The sequence below is a fragment of the Athene cunicularia genome, assembly GCF_003259725.1.
Source record: "Athene cunicularia isolate RWA chromosome 9 unlocalized genomic scaffold, athCun1 chr9_part1, whole genome shotgun sequence".
Classification (NCBI taxonomy): domain Eukaryota; kingdom Metazoa; phylum Chordata; class Aves; order Strigiformes; family Strigidae; genus Athene; species Athene cunicularia.
This window is the reverse complement of record NW_020799110.1, coordinates 14,598,869-14,615,929: the sequence shown is the minus strand read 5'-3', so window position 1 is coordinate 14,615,929 and position 17,061 is coordinate 14,598,869. Positions and strand designations below refer to the sequence as shown.

Below are 17,061 nucleotides of genomic sequence, written 5' to 3'. Positions count from 1 at the left end.
TGAGGCATTGGCTTGGGACCAGCTCCCCTGAAGCTGTGTGACTTCCTGGATGTGGAATGATTTTTAACTGGGAAATCCCTGCACTTCATCCAGATAATGTGGCACTAAGGGGTCACTAAATGCTGGTCTTTTCAAACACAGCATTCACCGGCCTCATCACTAGGAGCAAAAAGTTCTGAAGTGGGCAGGATTTAATGATTTCCTCATTAAGGCTCAGAACAAGATGTAACAGCTGTAGTTAAAATTACCCCATCTCTGCTGCCTCCCACCACACAAGGGAAAGTTATTTTTAACTCCAGGTTGCCCAAGGGATGCTGCATGGTGAGATCTGTTGCATCATCACCAAGGGTCTTTGCCTGGCAAATTTGGGAAGAGATTGCCCTTCCTCCAGCCAGCTGGGGTCAGACTATAGCCCGGGGTGGGCACTCCTGCAACTGACCCCTCCAGGCTTCCCAGCTCCTCCCGAGGAGGCAGAAGCTCCCACTGAGGCAGCTCTGGGAGTGCAGAGGACCAGGTGCCGGGCCAAGTCCTCTCTTGCTATGCTTTTGTTCTTTTCAGTTTTCAAATAAACTTGGTGGGCTGAAGCTATTCCAGGAGTCGTGGTGTCACTGTGCAGGCAGGACCTAGAGTACACTGAGTTGCAAGGACAGTGATGCAAAACCAGAGATTAGCTTTTAATGCGCTTCTCAGGGCAAACCCTGAAACTGTGGGACTGCCAAGATCCTGGCAGGAAAACATGCCAACTTGCTGTCCTCCTGACCACGAATCGGCTACCGAACTCTCCCGGCATCAGGAGAACTTGCACAGGAGCAGCTGTGATGCACGGGAGCACCCTAGCCACGGCCTCCCCATCATACGTGGCTACATGGTCCCCCATGAATCACGCAGGGCAGCGGCACCCACACATCTCCTCCAGCCCCGGAGCGGTGGCACGGCTTCAGAGCTCCCGGTGGGCACCTCATTGGAAGAGCTCAGAAACCTCCAGAAGAGATGCTGTGTAATGTGAGCGCAGTTACTGGCTGTTTGGCTTTATCTTTCTGGCAGGGGATGAGTGTTAAATGTCTGCTACATTTGCTCTTGGGGCTCTCTGAGCTAAACTGAGATAACTCAGCTGCGCACTCAGCCTTTTCCATATCTAACTTCATTGATGTCTGTATTAAAACCCAGCAGCACGTGTAAAATTGGGAGCTAGCATTCCAAGCAGAATTACATAATGTTTTTGTGCTACTTAGCATCTTGGGGCTAAATTTTTAGACTAGAAGAACTTTTCTGAAAGGCTTTTCTCTTTCTGCTGTGTCATCTGCAGCAAACATTGTTATCCGGGTGTTTTGCTCTGCCTTGCAAATTAGTCCCTGTGCCTTCTGGGTCTCTTGTGGTTCATACTCTTACATTTTGTCCCAGAGAGAAGTCCACTTACTGGAAAATGAGCCAATACTCCTCCCTGCACCACAGATGCAGCTACCACTGCTAGGACTCTGGAGAAGATCACAAAGCCAGCAAATCTCTCCCAGGGCTTTGTTTTGGGTCTATCAGTGACCTGCTGTGTGCCTACTGTGCTGAATCACCACCATCCCCCTCCTCTCTACAGAGTTGTTTCTATTCCTGCTCCCCAGGAATAATCCATAATAATCCTTTGTAATCTGTGGGAGTCCGGTACAGATGCAGGTTTAAGAGCTGTGAATACACGGAGCCCAGAGGTCAGACATATTTGTCACGAGATGCAGGATACATCTGGTACCCCTGCAGAAGTCTTGAACTATCCAACACGGATATATAAGACCCAAGAGTGCAAATCAGCCTCTGAATGCAGTATGTGTTACAGGCATGAGCCTCACCAAATTAAATAAAATACTACTAACATGTATGTGCTTTTCACCTTAAGTATTCAAAAATAAAGAGAGGGAGCCTCTGAATTTTGTTACCATTCATGTATACATTTATTAAGCCAAAGGAGTTTGATCATGTCATGGTATGTTACTAGAGCATATGAGATTCCTTCTCTTGAACTTTGTTAACAATGGTATTTCAATTACTTGTTTGGTTTTTGTCTTTCAAGCTCAAAAAAATTAACCCTTTCCACATTTTCCCATGAAAGGATCTTTTATGGGGTTTTTTGTTTTCTTATGGTACAAAGCAAATGTTTCTCAGACATGTAAACAACCACCATGAAAATAAAACTGCTCCTAAAGTTAACTTTATTGTTACGGACATTCTGTTAGATTTATATCATGTTAGATGTATTTGAGATCAGTGACTCCTTCAATTAAAATTATTACTGTTATCATCACCTGTGCTGCAACAGTGCCTAGAGGCCCTGGACAGGGTTAAGGCCCTTCTGTGCAAGGGGCTGTATGAATACTTCGGTGTAACTGAGGTCCCTGGTAAGAATGGCATTCACTGATGTGTCTATAACCCTCTCTGCTTCCCTCTGCTCAGTGGTGAACCTCACAAATTATAGGAGCGGGAGTGAAACTCTTCTCCAAACTAAGTCTGGAGTTGATGTTCAATTACTGTTGAAGAGAAATGTTATTACAGGCCAATCCTGACGCCTGCAGTCCTGTGCGTAAAGCTGCTCACATTCATGGGAATGCTCATGAGTAAGAAACTCCTGTGGGAAAGGTCTGCAGGATTGAGTCCCTGGGTCATTGAATGCCTTTGCAAGAAAGCATGCAAGAAAAACAGACTGGTTCCTCTTCTCTAAGGTTTCATCAGTATAATTCTAAGAGAGAAAGGGAAAGGGTCAGTTGCTTGCTTTCAGCACCTCGAGCATTTTGAGTTCTGATCCCCAAATTAAAGAAGTCTCTGCTCTGCCTTGGGCTACTGTGACCAGGCCTGGAAAAGTCTGTTGGGACACTCTTTGTCATCAGGAGGCAGTGGTTTGCCATTACAGCATGGAGGGCCTCTGTTTTATGGTGTGAAGGCTGCATCCTAGGCAGGAATTATGAAGATTGTGTTCAGCCATCAGCAAAAATTATTCTGAAAACACTTCAGAGCAATTTTAGTTTAAATAATGATTATAACTTTATATTTGAGGTGAACAAAAAAGGATTACATGAAATAAATAGCAAAGAATCAATGTCCCTGCACAAATTTAATGTATTCCTGCCTATGAAGCACCCCTTGCAAATTACTGCCCTTTAGGTTATGTCAGATGTTTAAATGAACCCTTTAGAGCTAAAATACAGTACTCTGAAATGAGGTTAGAAATATTTATAAAGGACTAATGGGAAGTGTGTACAATGCTCTCTTTAAAACAAATTTCCCATGTGGGTGGGCGAGGAGTGAGAGGCCTCAGTAGACATAGAGCCGATCTGAAATGGCAGCAGGCATGTGCGTCATGATCTGCATGCGCAGCCACCAGTAGTAATCCATGGGGTGGTAGCGGGTGTAGGGGGTCGTGGAGGTGAGCGCGTGGGCGACGCTCTCGATGACCGGCGAGGTGTCCGTCGAGCCGCTGTTGCAGTATGTCTCCATCTTGCTGACCTGCTCATCGAAGTACTTCCTACCATAGTCTTTGCGCACTATCTCCGGGAGCTCGTCCCACATTTTGTCGGCTATGGCTTTGATTCGCTCGGGGCTGTACAGGTTGGTGGCAGCTATGAAGTTGCCAGGCTCCACGATGCTGACCGTCACCCCCTGGGGCTGCATTTCGTACCGCAGGCAGTCGGAGAAGGCTTCCACGCCAAACTTGGTGATGCAGTATGGTGACCGGGCAGGGCTGCCCATCCGGCCCATCATGCTGCTGATGTTCACCACGCGACCTAGGCAGAGGCCGGGCAAAGCACAGCTCAGCTCTGGGACCTGATCCAGAGCAGGTGCCTGACCCACCGCCCAACAGATTCCTGACCGGGCATCTGCCCGCCCCCCGCGCATCCCTATGGGCTGCCCAGCAGAGCTGCTCCTGGCTCTGCCTCAGCGCTGCTGTGCTGTGCAACGCCCTTCAGCGGGCGAACAAGCCCGTTGCTTCTGCTCCCTGGCTCACTGCACTTGAAGGAACAGGCACATGGTGATCACAAAGCTCAGCGCTATGGAGAACACAGAAGAGGCTGGACAGAGCCTGCGTGGTGGGAAAGAGGATTGCTCAGCAGCAATCAGGGCTGAGCCCAGATAAGAGGACGCAGCAGCAAAGCCTCTGGCACCAAGGCTGAGCTTGTTTGCAAATCAAAGGCACAAAATCCAGGAGCCCAATGGTGGTTTATAGTGTCTGCCCCTTAAAGAGAATGGATTGCTCCTGCACCACAAATGGGCACAGCAGTCTAAATCCACTTCACCCTTTTCCATGTGACAGACAGATTATGGCTCCAAGCACAGAGCTGGGGCCTTTCTCCCCAGAAGCCACTCATTTTGGCTGGGAGAATGCTGGTAGGAGACTGTGGATGCTGCAGTGTAGTCAGAGGCAACAGTTCTCTGCACTTTCTATCAGTGCTCATTGCTGAGTTGTGTTAGAAACTTTGACCACAGAAATGGATGCCTTTCCACAGTGGAAGAAATGCTGCCTGGGGCACATACAGCCCAGGTCTGCAGCACAGGACAGCATTGTTAATGTCTCTGGATGCCTCAGGAGTAAAAAATATTCTCATTTAGTCAGGTAGTTGGCCCCAGTACAGGAAAGCTTTTGCCCCTTTATGGCAAGAGCCACGAAAACTCCAGGTCTGTATTCCTTTGCTGTACAACCCCCCCTCTTCATATGTTACAAGCTCCCAAAGTAGCAGCACACAGCTGACAACTTCCCTGCAAGAAGCACATTCGTAATACACTGCTGCTGCCCACCCTGGCAGCACCAGCACAGCTGGGTTTTGTATAGAGGGGAGGAATCTATGGTGAGCTGCAGCTTCACAACAGGAAAAAGAAGGTATGATGGATTAGATCTTGCGTGGGATGTTGCAGGAGAAGGCAGCAGAGACAGGAAAGAGAAATAATAAGTGGTTTTCAGGACTGCTGCCTTGCTGTGTAACTAAGAGCGGTTAGGAAATCTGTTTGTGTGTAGGCTGTGCGCCATACTCTGTCTGTAAAGGTATGAAGGTGGCCAGTGGGGCAGAGAGAAGCATAATAGACATTTTGGCCTCTAACACAGCAAGACAAGTGGCAGGATGAGGGACCAGCTCTAGAGAGTACCAGTCAGGAGGAGATCACTCACCCTTTGACCTCCGGATGAGCGGGAGAAAAGCCTTGGTGGTTCGCACAGTCCCCCATAGATTCACTTCAGCTACTTCCATGTAGGTGTCCATGCTGGTGAACTCGACTTCCCCAAACGTGGAGATCCCAGCATTGTTAACCAGGCCCCAGAGCCCTAGAAGACAAAAATCAAGCAGAAAGCTTTCCCTCTGTGAGACTAATAAGAGCAGCCTGGAAAAGACTTTGCTAATGGATTATTGAACCACTCAGCAGAACTTTTCATTATGACTTGTAACGATGGAAGCCAGACAGAAGAGTGAACTTCAGTCTCCTGAGCAAATATAACCACAATCAGAATCTGCCTGTACTGCCCCACACTGCAGCCACAAAGTACCATGAATGAGAAAGTTCTGAGCCAGCAGAGAACTTCTCTATGCTTTTCTCCTTGCCATTCTCCTTCTATCAGATTTTTTTAAAAGAAGCAAACTATAGTCTCTAAATGCAAATAATAAGAATAGGAACGACCTTGTAAGAAACAAAAGACTAATTCTTTCCAAGTAAAATCCCTTGTGTCACCATAAGAACTAGAATGTCTGCTATGCTGGGAAGGGGGACGTGGGCATGGGTGAACATGGGTGGGCATGCATGCCACGGCCTCTCCCTTTTATTCTGCTGCAACCAAGATGGCAATAACTGAAGCTACCAACTCATTTGGCAATGAAAAGAAAGATTAAAAAGGCATTTGAAATAAAATGCATTCACTTCATATAATGTTCCAATTGCACAGGCAACAGACTAAGAAAGGTCTGGGATGGCTTCTCTCTACTGTTTAGAAAAGGCAACTTCATCCTGACCTATGCTTGAGAATACAGGGCTAGAAAACTTAATTTATACAGAAGATCCATATTTATAAAATAAATGTATAGAAAAGTAAAAGAAATAGGTTTATGCAATATCCAAAGTAAAACATTGCTGGTTGTTCTGCTTTTAAATGACCTTCAGGTGTTGAAGTGTGGATGTTCTTCAGGGAAAAATGTAGTTTATCAAAGGTGTAAAGGTTTCAGGAATGCATGAGCTACTGGGATTTTCACAGTACTGGAGAATTTGCTGTCATCAGCTCCGCAGAATGAGGTAGGCAAGCTAACAAAGTCAGTTACCCCCCGAACTCTGAAATCTGTAATATAAGGTAATATGTGCAATGGCATTAATGATACTCAGCCAGCTTCATGGGAAATCCTCTGGAAAGCCTCTCCATTTCCTTTCCCTTTTGAATGTTTGGGGGAGACATTCCCATTACTAATCCCCAATCTCTGGGCACTGGACAGGTTTTACAACATAAAGGGAGTCACAATAAACTTCAGGTCACAGGAATAAAGCACTAATCCCAGGGCCTTGAACACCACCCTAATTTCTGCTAACGTCCCTACAGACACTCGTGGAGAAAAAAGCAGTTTTCTTTGTAGATGCTGTTGTAAGTGGGAAGCTGCTTTCTGATATGGCACAATATTTAAACAGGCCACTTGCTCTGCACCGCTGCTCCCCAAAGCTTTGTGCCCTTCAATCATATGCTCAGCTTTTGAAATATGCCCTGAAAATGCTCTCAGAGCCCAGCTGAGGGAGCTCCTGCCACCTATGTGACCTTAGTGTCCACTGCATGCACATACCTTTCTCTGGGTCCTCCAGGCTGCTATTCACGTGCTCCACTGCTCGGTCCACTTCTTTGCTGTCACAGACGTTGAGCTGGACTGTTCTCATTCGATCACTCTTCATGTTGTCCAGATCCTTGGAGCCACCATCTCCCTTGTCCTAGAGGGGACAGAAGCGCTGGTTTGAATCTGGCCAAAGAGCTTGTGTAGAGTATCAAATGCATAGCAACCATCAAATCAAGCAAAAGAGAGTGCACGGGGCAGTCACAGAATAATCAGGACAGTCCTGCAGCTCTAAGAGTAAGGGGAACAGACAGGGCTGGTCCTGCAGAACACCATTCCTCGAGCATCTCCATCTGACCACGAGCCCTGCCACCAAGTCAGCTTGTATGAACTGCTTCGACCACCAAGAAAGCAGCCAGAGCTGGATCTGCCCCAGCAAGGCAAGTCCTGCCCAGTACAAGCTCCTAAGATCAACTATGCCCCACTGCCACAGTGGTGGGAATATGGGGCTGTCCTCACTTTGGCTTGCATACAGAGCACAGCAAATAGCTTGGCAGAGGTATGGGATAAAATAGCCGGTGAATGGCTGCACATGTACGTTGCATGTGCTTCTCAGTCACGTTGCCAGCTCTGGGAGCGGCAGTCCTAGAAGAGGGACTGCCTGCCCACTGCTCTCTCTCTTCAGCTGATCTACACACACGACTCCCACTGCCTGGAAATCTACCTACTGCCTTCAACCAACTCCTACAGAGTCCAACCACCAAGTTCCTGGCCAGCTTGCCAGCTGGCAATACCCCCCTGTGTCTTTTCCAGCATCTTCCTCTCTTTCTCTGCCTCCCCGCATGAGCTTTTACTCACTCCCATTTCCCATCTCCACTCCTTTTTTCACAGCTCAGAACAACAGATTTCCCCCAGTATAGACATACTCCCCAGCCAATTAACTGCAGCCAGCCCCTGAGATATCTTTCACATGTGCCAGATGCTACTAGCGACAACACTGCCATGCCCAGAGCTAGTCCCTCCACAGCAGCAAAGCCTGGCTATGGTGCTTCCAGGACACAGACATGGGGTATTAATATGAGTTTGGGACTATCCATGAATCACTCCCATGGTTATAAGCTACTGGACTGTGCTGGCCACTTCAGGGTACTTTTGTAGAGGTTGGCGAGGTCTAGCTCTGAAGATAATCTCATTTTTTGGGAACATCCTGGTCTTTACTGTCCCCTCAATATCATCCCTCACAGCTGGACAGGGAGTGTGTCCCACAGGACCATCTGACAGCTGCTCAGATTGTCTTCTCTCACTGCTCAACCTTCCAGGTAGCCCTGCTCCTTGTGTCAGCATCACCAGCCAAGCTCTTTGCTCCTGAGAGATAAGGCTTTTTTGTATAGATAACTTTTTTTCCTCTGACCTGGAACAGGCCAGTTGTTCATAGCAAGGCTGTTTCCTGACTGCTGAATGACATTAGATTGTTCTAAACACCTCAAGCCACAGGCGCTCCCTATCAGGGACTGCCAGCAGTCAGTTGTCAATGAGACAGTGCTTGTCTCTGCAGCCTGAACCCAGGCTGCCCATCTACCCCCCCAGGCAAGAGTGCCCTTGAGACACCACACTTTAGGTACCACACAAAGGTGGCCATACATCCCCCTGTCTCTGTGTCACCTGTCTTCCAAAAAAACCTTCTCCTGGCTCCTGTCATTCCTGAGCTTATCCACAGTGCTCACAGACAGATCACTAACTTAAGTACCTGACATCTCCTGTGTCTTTCTCCACCCTTCCTTATTCCACCATGGACTGTTAATACCAGTTAGTGTTTGTCCTTAAGAGAAGGCATCTACTGCACTCTCTTCACACAGAAGCATACTGCATACAAAATGGAGCAGTTAAAAGTCCCATGCATAGCTTAGTGGTGTTTGTTTTAATGGTGACTGAAAATAGTTTCGTGCTAAGTTTGCTGCTCACTCAAAAGCACTGTGGTGCCGAAGCCAGTGTGTGTGGCAAAGCACTGAAAAGCATCCAAGTGGCACATATGGGAATGCCAATAGGGAACTGGCAAATGCAAGCATGCAAGTCCCTTGGAAATAGCAGATATGGCTAAAGGGAAGAGGAAGAACAATAAGGCCAAGGTGCTTCTTTCCCCGATACCGGGTCTGCAAGGTGCTACAAAATCTCTGGGCCACAGCAACACACCAGCCTCAGAGGCCTCCTAAGTTCTGCTGGGACCTGCACAGCATCTTCTTCTTCCTCCCTTAGAGGGTTAGCTCTGTAAGCCAACATCCCTCCTGCCCTCCCACCCACATGCAGCTGGGTGCCTGGACAGGTACCCTTGGGGCTGGGATCCTGGCCAAGAGTTGGACTCTGGGCATTAACCCAGACCCACAGGGCCATTCCCTTGGCTCTTCAGAAAGGGCACATGGCTGGTGTTTAAGTCAGGTGCCCTGTGATTGTGTCATGCTCTCCTCGCACAGGATGCAGCCTGTCCCCCAACCCCTGGGCCCATACACAGCAGTGGAAGGACCTTCCCGTGCTACACCAAGAGACCAGTACATCTCCCCTGTCAGCCCCAGGATCATCCAGTCTCCATGGCAAGAGGGCCCAGCTCTTGGATAATGAAAAAGCACACCACTGCCTCACCTTCCTCTTCCCATGGTTGCTCTCTGGGGCCCGTGGGCTTCAGTCTGTATCTTTATCAGCGTGTCCTTGAAGCGGTACATAACACCCTGCAGCTCTGAGCACTCCTGAGCCCTGCAGGAACAGGCCTGCATGGTGGCTGGCTCAGATAGCCTCTGCCTTCTTATCCCCCTGCAAGCCCCAACAGGCCTGAACACACAAAGCAAAGCAAACAGGGGCTCCACCACACTCCTGACAGCAGTGACAAACATCGCATATATCCACTGGTAACAGATACTAATGGAAAAATACCTTCTTCATCTTGTGTCAGCTGGCTCCTCCAGCTATTAACCGAAGAGGAAAAATAAGACAGCTGCAGTGTGATTTTTCATTGGATCCAGTCTACCACTGTCTTTTGTCAATAAAGCATCAACACAACTCTCACAATAATGTATTTGCCAGTGAAAATGTTAGGAAGAAACTGTGTGAAACAGCACACTGTTAGCACAGATCCATCCTTGGGCTCCCTGCAGTCATGACTCTAAACACCTCCCTCAGGTTTCCTTCAGTAAAATACAGTCAGGCACTCAGGATCTGACCTTTCCTAATGGTCAGCACTGCACACTTTTAATCTGCAATAAAGATGTGATGTTCCTAAGAACAGTGCATACCCTGAGGGACACGATGGCTCCCCAAGCTGGAGTATGCTTCTGATGTGCAGGTGTGCTGTGAAAAACAGTCCCATGAAAAGAACACTGAAGTTTCATAGTCACTTCCTCTCTGCCAGGGATAGGTCAAATATACCCAAGCAAAAAATATGATGCTTCTTATTTCTACTTCCACTTCTATCTAGCATTTAAAAACACACCAGGCTTTTTCTGCCCCTAAAAAACAGCACCAGCAATAATTACACTCTGATCAGAATTCTACTTATGGTTTTGCTAGTGAAAGCAAAGTGAGAAATCAGCTCAGTCTCCTGGAGCTGCTTTAGTTCTACAGATAAGTGTATGTCCTGAAGATCCAACCTGTTAACTAAGGAGCTTTGGCATTTTGCAGTGTTTCTCTGATAGAAATTGCAATTACCAGCCTTGCCATAGTCACACAGATTTTGGAACATGGGATGACACTTCAGCTAAAGAAGCAATATTTAATTACACAGTGATACAGCAAAGTCTTCTGATTTCTGCTGAAGAAATAAATATTGACCAAAGCCTAAAAGTTCTGGTGTGCTGCTGCATGTCAGCTTATGCTAAAATTGTCAGAGGTCAAGATTTTACACTAACATGCATCCAGAAGAATGAGTACTGAAGACACCAAAATGGAAGGGAGGTTTCAATGACAGTTAAAACCAACCTCACTGAAAACTGGGTCTTTCTAGCAGTTCAGAGGAAGTGAAACCCAGAAGTAACTGTGCAGCTTCTGTCATTTTTGACTTCTGTCAACACAGAGGCAGGCTATTATTCTAAACAGTGATTTTAAGTCTGCAACTTATATTCTTATATTCTCTAATGTTGATCTTCTCTTACAAAAGCTAAGTAGAAACATCTGCCAAAAAAGTACTCATCCACCATCTCTCTTCTTGATACCTTTTAAGTGTCTCGTTCTGCTGTAAAGCCTGTAGAGGGAGCCCAGGTTAAATAAATCCTTGACCCAAAGCTGAGACACCACAAGGGACAGAGCTATTAAAACACAAACTTCTCTTTTGAAAAAATGCAGTCGAAAGAAACTAATAATTCAAGCAAAATTTAGTAATAATGGAAAAATTAACAGCAGAAAGAGTATTGATACCATTAAAAACACCTGGCAAATTCTCTTTAAATAATGTAACTATTCTAGGTAAATTTACAGGGATGAGTAAGCTAAAAGATTAGGATCGAAATAAACTGACCCACCCCAGGATATCCTGAGGAGTAAGTTTGTTTGTTGGGAAATGGCCACGCAGCTAAAAAAGTGCAGTGCTTCATAACGAGAGAGAGAGGCTAAAGCTCTCCTATTCTCCACGACCAGGCATCAGTGACTGCCACACAGAGCGCTCCTGGAGAGTGCATTAACACCACACCACTAAACTATCTGTGGCCTGATCCTGCTCTCATTTGCAGTGGAACTCTACTGCCTTCACAGCTATTTCAGAAGACTCTCAAAACATACTGAGGTATGTACTCATGAATAAAGAAAAGCATGTTCGTGCCACATGCTATAATATCACTGGTGTGTACGTCACAATTAATCAAAATATATTAATAATTAAATTAAACCCTTCATAAATAAGTACAGTCTGAGAGCAGGGTCAAAGGTCCAGACTCAATCCGATCCCAAAACTTGCTTATGGATAAGCCTATAAAATTAAATTTGGGGTTCCAGTACACCAGACAGGGACCCTATGTCTCCCTAGATACCGTTCAGTCCTGGTTCTGGTCTAGACAAGGTTATGCTCTACGAAATTCAAGCATCCACATCTTTCCCTTTGGGCTACCAACAACCCTCCCTCTCTCTGGCAGAAAGCTGTGCAGCGTGGAGAGGGAAAACTGCATCTGCTACATGTCTGTGCACGTGCCACAGGTGAAGAATAGTTTTTGTTTTCCCTACCTTTTGCAGGCAGCCAGCATAAATAATGAAGCCTTTGGTATGCAGGTGCTTGGCCAAGGCAAATCCAAACCCTGAGTCACAACCTGTTATAAGCACAGCTCTGCTGCCAATCTGCAAAACAAAACAGAACAAACCGCACTGGAATTGAGTATCTGAAATCAGTGATTTGCAGCGCACAGAACAAAACCATGTCCTGGCCAGGAGCAGTCCGTTCCAGGGACGTTCTCTACACTCATTGCCAGCTACTGCCACCCAGTGCCTCCTGAAGACAAGAAACAAAGGTTTCATACCGAGTTCACCCCAGGGAGGCAGGATCACTGTCCTCCCAACACAAAGAGAAGTTCAGCACCTCTGGCAACAGGTCCCAAGGCAAAGAGACCAAGTAAACCACCATTCTCTGGCAGTTCACATTCATCTTGACATCTGAAAATACACCAGACAGTTCCCAAGATGCGTTTTCCCTTCAGAAGGAATTGTTCCTAGATGTTCAAAGCAGGCAGGAGTCCCCTCTTCTGTGACATGCAGCCTGCAGGCATGGTAAAGACAGCTTGACTGAAGAAAAGATATGGATTAACTCTACTGAGTGCTCCCTCGTCTTTCTCTCTCTAGCATGTAAACCCTTTAGTTCTGGGTTTTAAAAGCTAAGCAGAAATAAGTGGGTCTAATATTTGAAATTAAGACCAGCTGGTCATCAGTTTGTTTGTTTGTTTCTTGGTCTTCTTATTTTTCCAACTGACGATTTAAATAGAAGTATACCTCCTTCCTTCTCCAAACCACCTCTTCTAACCCAAAGAGAGGCAGCAGTTAAGTGACGCGTTAAAAATTGCATGGTGTATCAGACATTCCAGCAGCAACAAGTGCACCTGCAGCAAGGTACTGCTGTGGGTGGGATTAGGTAATAATTACTTGCAACTCAGTCCAACACATCTCTTTTAACAAACTAGAAATTTGGCTTTCCCCAGCATACACAGGAACTGATCAGGGTCACACTGGAAGCCCAGCAGAGATGCAAGGGTCATACCTAAATTCCCCTGAGACTGTCCCAGGGTTATGGAGCAAGATGTGCACGCTCTAGCACATCTACAGTGCTGAGTTCTGTGCCACTAGACAGGCAAGAGGGCAAAACATCCCCCTTCCTTTTGCCTGGTGTTGTTCCTGGCAAGCTAGCACCTTCAAGGAGAGGGCTGTTAAAGGCGGCGGCCACTCTCCAGATCAAGAGGTGAGGACACACCAGTTTATTTACGTCTCTTTACACAACCATACTCCACAAAGACTACTATATTAAGAATTTGTCATGCAAATTCCCTCCACTCTAAGGTGGAAGATTTCATCTGCTGAGTTCCAAAAATAGAAAAAACCCACTAGTCTGTTTATTTCCATCCTTAGCAGCATGTACCATGCTACGTCAATGGAAGCTCTATGATAGGAAAGAATTTGGAGTATGCTGGAGAGGTCCAGCTCAGTCTTTCTGTCAAATCGGAATGAAGAATTTGGTCACCAGGCGTCAGGGATTTTAAAACCCCAGCTCAGCAGAGCCAGTTCCTGGAAACCACAATCACACTCACCTGATCGACTTCACTTGCATAAGAGCGGCTGCCACATGGGGACAAGAGAGGGAAGCAAAATCTTTGCACAGGCCTGTTAAAAAAAACCAAACCACAAAACCATCAGAACAATCAGCCATGGGATATCTTGTCTGTACCCTGGTGCTACAGCATGTGCATGTAAAGGAATGTAGTGTTGTCAGTATACATGATGTAGACTGTCATTTGAGAAGACAGAATCCAGTCTACAGTTCTCCTTAGTCTGAGTCTGTGTGTTTCCTACAGCATGAAACATTTGTTTCTCAAAAGACTTTGATGCTATTTCCAGATGCAGATGCTGTTTGGATATTACCAAGAATTCTAAAATAGCTCCTGGTTTGGAGGCATAGAGCTGCTTCTACCTCAAAATGGGCAGCAGTGTTTTCATTCCCAACAGCAACAACACTCTCACTTACAGTTGCACAAAGCTGGGGTAGGGGAAGTTGTTAATTTTTCTGATGGAAGTATTCTGCTGTGGCATTGTCTCTGATACCCAGCCTAAGGTTGAATTTGCTTGGATCTATCTCACTGCTTCTACACACAGCTCCACCCTTCTGTCATCTCGGATAACACACTTCCTCTCCAGTGTCTACCCATTAGATACTCTGATTTTACATCCCCTCTTTGCAACTGCCTAAGCTAAGAGACCTAAGCTAAGGCCATGCAGACCTGAAGCTCCTCTGCATAGTATGTCTGACTCCCAGGAAGATAAACCATGTTCACAAAGACAGACCAGAGCAAAGCAACATTGCCTTCCAGGGAGTGAGATTTTCTTCAGAAAAGCTATGCTACCAGTAACATCACACTGTCTTAGGTCTTGTCATCATTCATCAACACTGGGCCTAGACAACAGAACAGAGTGACCTTAGCCTCTGTCCTTGCCACCCACCTCTCTGGACTACATCAGCTTTTTCATTTTTGCTTTGAGCACTGACATTGCCCTCTCAGAGCCTTCTAGCCTTCCCCTAGACTTGCTGTACTTCAATCTACACTCTGGCTCCTCTACCATCTATCCTTCAGCAGACCTTATCTTCTAGACCGCTCTTCTGTCTTCTCAGTGAATTTGCATAATCATTCACAATTATCTTCTGCTCAGACATCACAGGTGCTCCCAGGGTTACCAGTGCTACACTGAACAGCAAACTGCACACACTCTGGCCTCTGAGCTGATTCTTGGGAAAATAAGGCTAGAAAAGGGTCTGCTAGGGCAGAAGCTCTGAACCACATGGGAAGGGAGCTGATTTATATTTAGGCAATGGTGTCTGCCCACTCACCTTCCTGCAACAGTTTAGGTCTTTTTCTAACTTTGAGTGTCACAAGCCAAATCAGCTCTTGAAATAGCAACAGCCAATTTAATTGCTGCGAAGGTCAGTTCCCAGGCAAAGTCTGGGTTAACATCACTGACCTGAAATCCTGGCTTGGAACTTTTATCTCAACAATAAGCTTTATGGTGTGTCTCAGGGTGCCTAGAAATGTTCATAACATTTCTTTTAGTTGCATAAACTTTTTATTTTTCAGTGTCATGTCTGGTCCTGTTATTTCACTGCACAGCACTGATTTGCTGCTGTTATTCACGACATCCTGTAGAGAACAACTACTTGACATTGTGCCTACCTTGACCTGAAGGCAAGGGCATGAAATAGATGCCGGCTGCTGATCAGCAGGAACGTCATCAGAGGAAGCAGCTACGATGCGCATGCGATGCTAGCCCACACACAGCACACTAATGTACCATGAGCCATTTTTGTCATTCTGCATGACTGAATTCTGGAGACCACAACTGAGATTTTTAAAACACACAGATGGTCCTCGAATTGAATCTGTGCTTGTAACCATGCATTAGCTTTTTGTTCTGTTACACCAAAAAAGGCAGTCCTCAGTTTGAAGAGTCGAGTATATAAATGCTACCTTGATGCATTAAGATACCGGTATAGTGACAATATTGCCTTTCAGATGAACAGTTGGATTTCCATTTCAGGCTTAGCAGCTTGTGAGTACTTCAAAAAACGCAACACATTTTTGCCCTGAGTACAAGATGCACAAAGCATAAATACACAGTAAACAAAACAAAAGCAGAAGAATTAAAAAAAAAAAAAGAATACGCTGAAAATTCTTTTCTCAAGTTAATATAACATGAATTTGTAGTTTTAAGGCCACAGCAGATTCCTGCCAGTACAGCTTTGGTGAGTGTGGAGTAAACGAGATAAAAGGCCTATGCCTGTTTGCACAGGAAATCTCTAACAGCTTAGTTATCAGGTCTCTACAACTCCCCCTTACAGAAGCCATCCTTGATGGTGCTGGACGTCACTATCAACAGCAGCAGAACAGCATCGGAGGTGGCAGTTCTTACCTAGCAGGCCATGAACCACTTTTACGTAACTTACATACAATTAGTGGTACACACACACTATTTGAGAACCCTGCTCTAAAGCAAAGACAGTGAAAGCCCTCAACTTGCTCTGAATTTGGGCTAGCAGGGCTCCTATGATGTATCGACATAAAAGGTATTTTTTTCAGAGCTAGGAATTAGAATTAGATAAGCAATTTCATGTTCAGAATGTTCACGTTCAGAAAAAAACAGCTTCGTTACTCAGCCCACCTCCATTTCTCACCAAAACCCTCCTTCTCAACTTTCTCTCATTTCATGTGATTCATTGCCTCTTTAATGAAGTCACAGACATCTATGACAGTTCCTTGCACTGCAGCAAGGCCTATTTGCTGATACTTGGGAAAAAAACCTTGCTTGATTCTGATTTAATGCTCTATTCAACCCCTTTCTGACTGTAGATGATTGCCCAAATGTAAAAAAACCCATGCTCCCAGCCCCTCCTTGCATATAGAGTCCATTTCCTCCATGCTCAGCTCAATGTCTGAGCACTGGCACAGGCTGCCCAGGCAGCTTGTGGAGTCTCCATCCTAAGAGGTATTCAAAAGCCATCTGGACACGGTCCTGGACACAGCTCTAGCAGGGGGGTTGGATCAGATGACCTCCACAGGTCCCTTCCAATCTCAACCATCTTGTGATTCTGTAAATAAACCGTCCCATTGAGATCAAACGAGCCCTCGATGTGTGCTGCATTCAAGATCTCAATCCTTCTCCACCAGACTACTTACCTGAAGCCATTCCGTGGGTCCTTGAAATTCAGGGCTTTCAGAGAGTTCAGGAGAGGCTGGGACAGCTTGGTAGCCAACATGCTTTCAATTAACACTCTACCAACACCAAGTCTGTTCTCCCTTACCTCTGCAATACAAGATAGTATATGTTTTAGTTGCACAATTATTTTGTAAGTCATGCTGACTCCATGTATTTCAACAGTAAAGTCCAAAGGAAGTCATCTTTCCCCCCTGCAGTCCCTCACACTGAGATAAACAGTTCAACCTTCAACCACCTCAAGATGCTTTTAAATTAAGAAAAAGACTGTAAGTAAACTGACAGGCAGGGAGGCATTAAAGAAAATCATCAATTTCTCCTTCTTTAATGCATCTTTAACTGTATTCTCTGAAACAGCTAAAAATTA

General features: G+C 45.9%; 1 protein-coding gene across 1 annotated transcript; it reads right to left on the bottom strand.

Moving 5' to 3' along the window:
- Positions 1-1,913: 1,913 nt before the first annotated feature.
- LOC113483458 (D-beta-hydroxybutyrate dehydrogenase, mitochondrial) lies at positions 1,914-16,783 on the bottom strand. Its single transcript, XM_026854998.1, has 6 exons — positions 16,658-16,783; positions 13,526-13,598; positions 11,961-12,071; positions 6,780-6,921; positions 5,138-5,290; positions 1,914-3,761 (listed from the first exon to the last, which is right to left on the bottom strand). The coding sequence occupies exons 1-6, from the start codon at positions 16,735-16,737 to the stop codon at positions 3,292-3,294; spliced, it is 1,029 nt and encodes a 342-aa protein (XP_026710799.1). The 5' UTR covers positions 16,738-16,783; the 3' UTR covers positions 1,914-3,291.
- Positions 16,784-17,061: the final 278 nt, after the last annotated feature.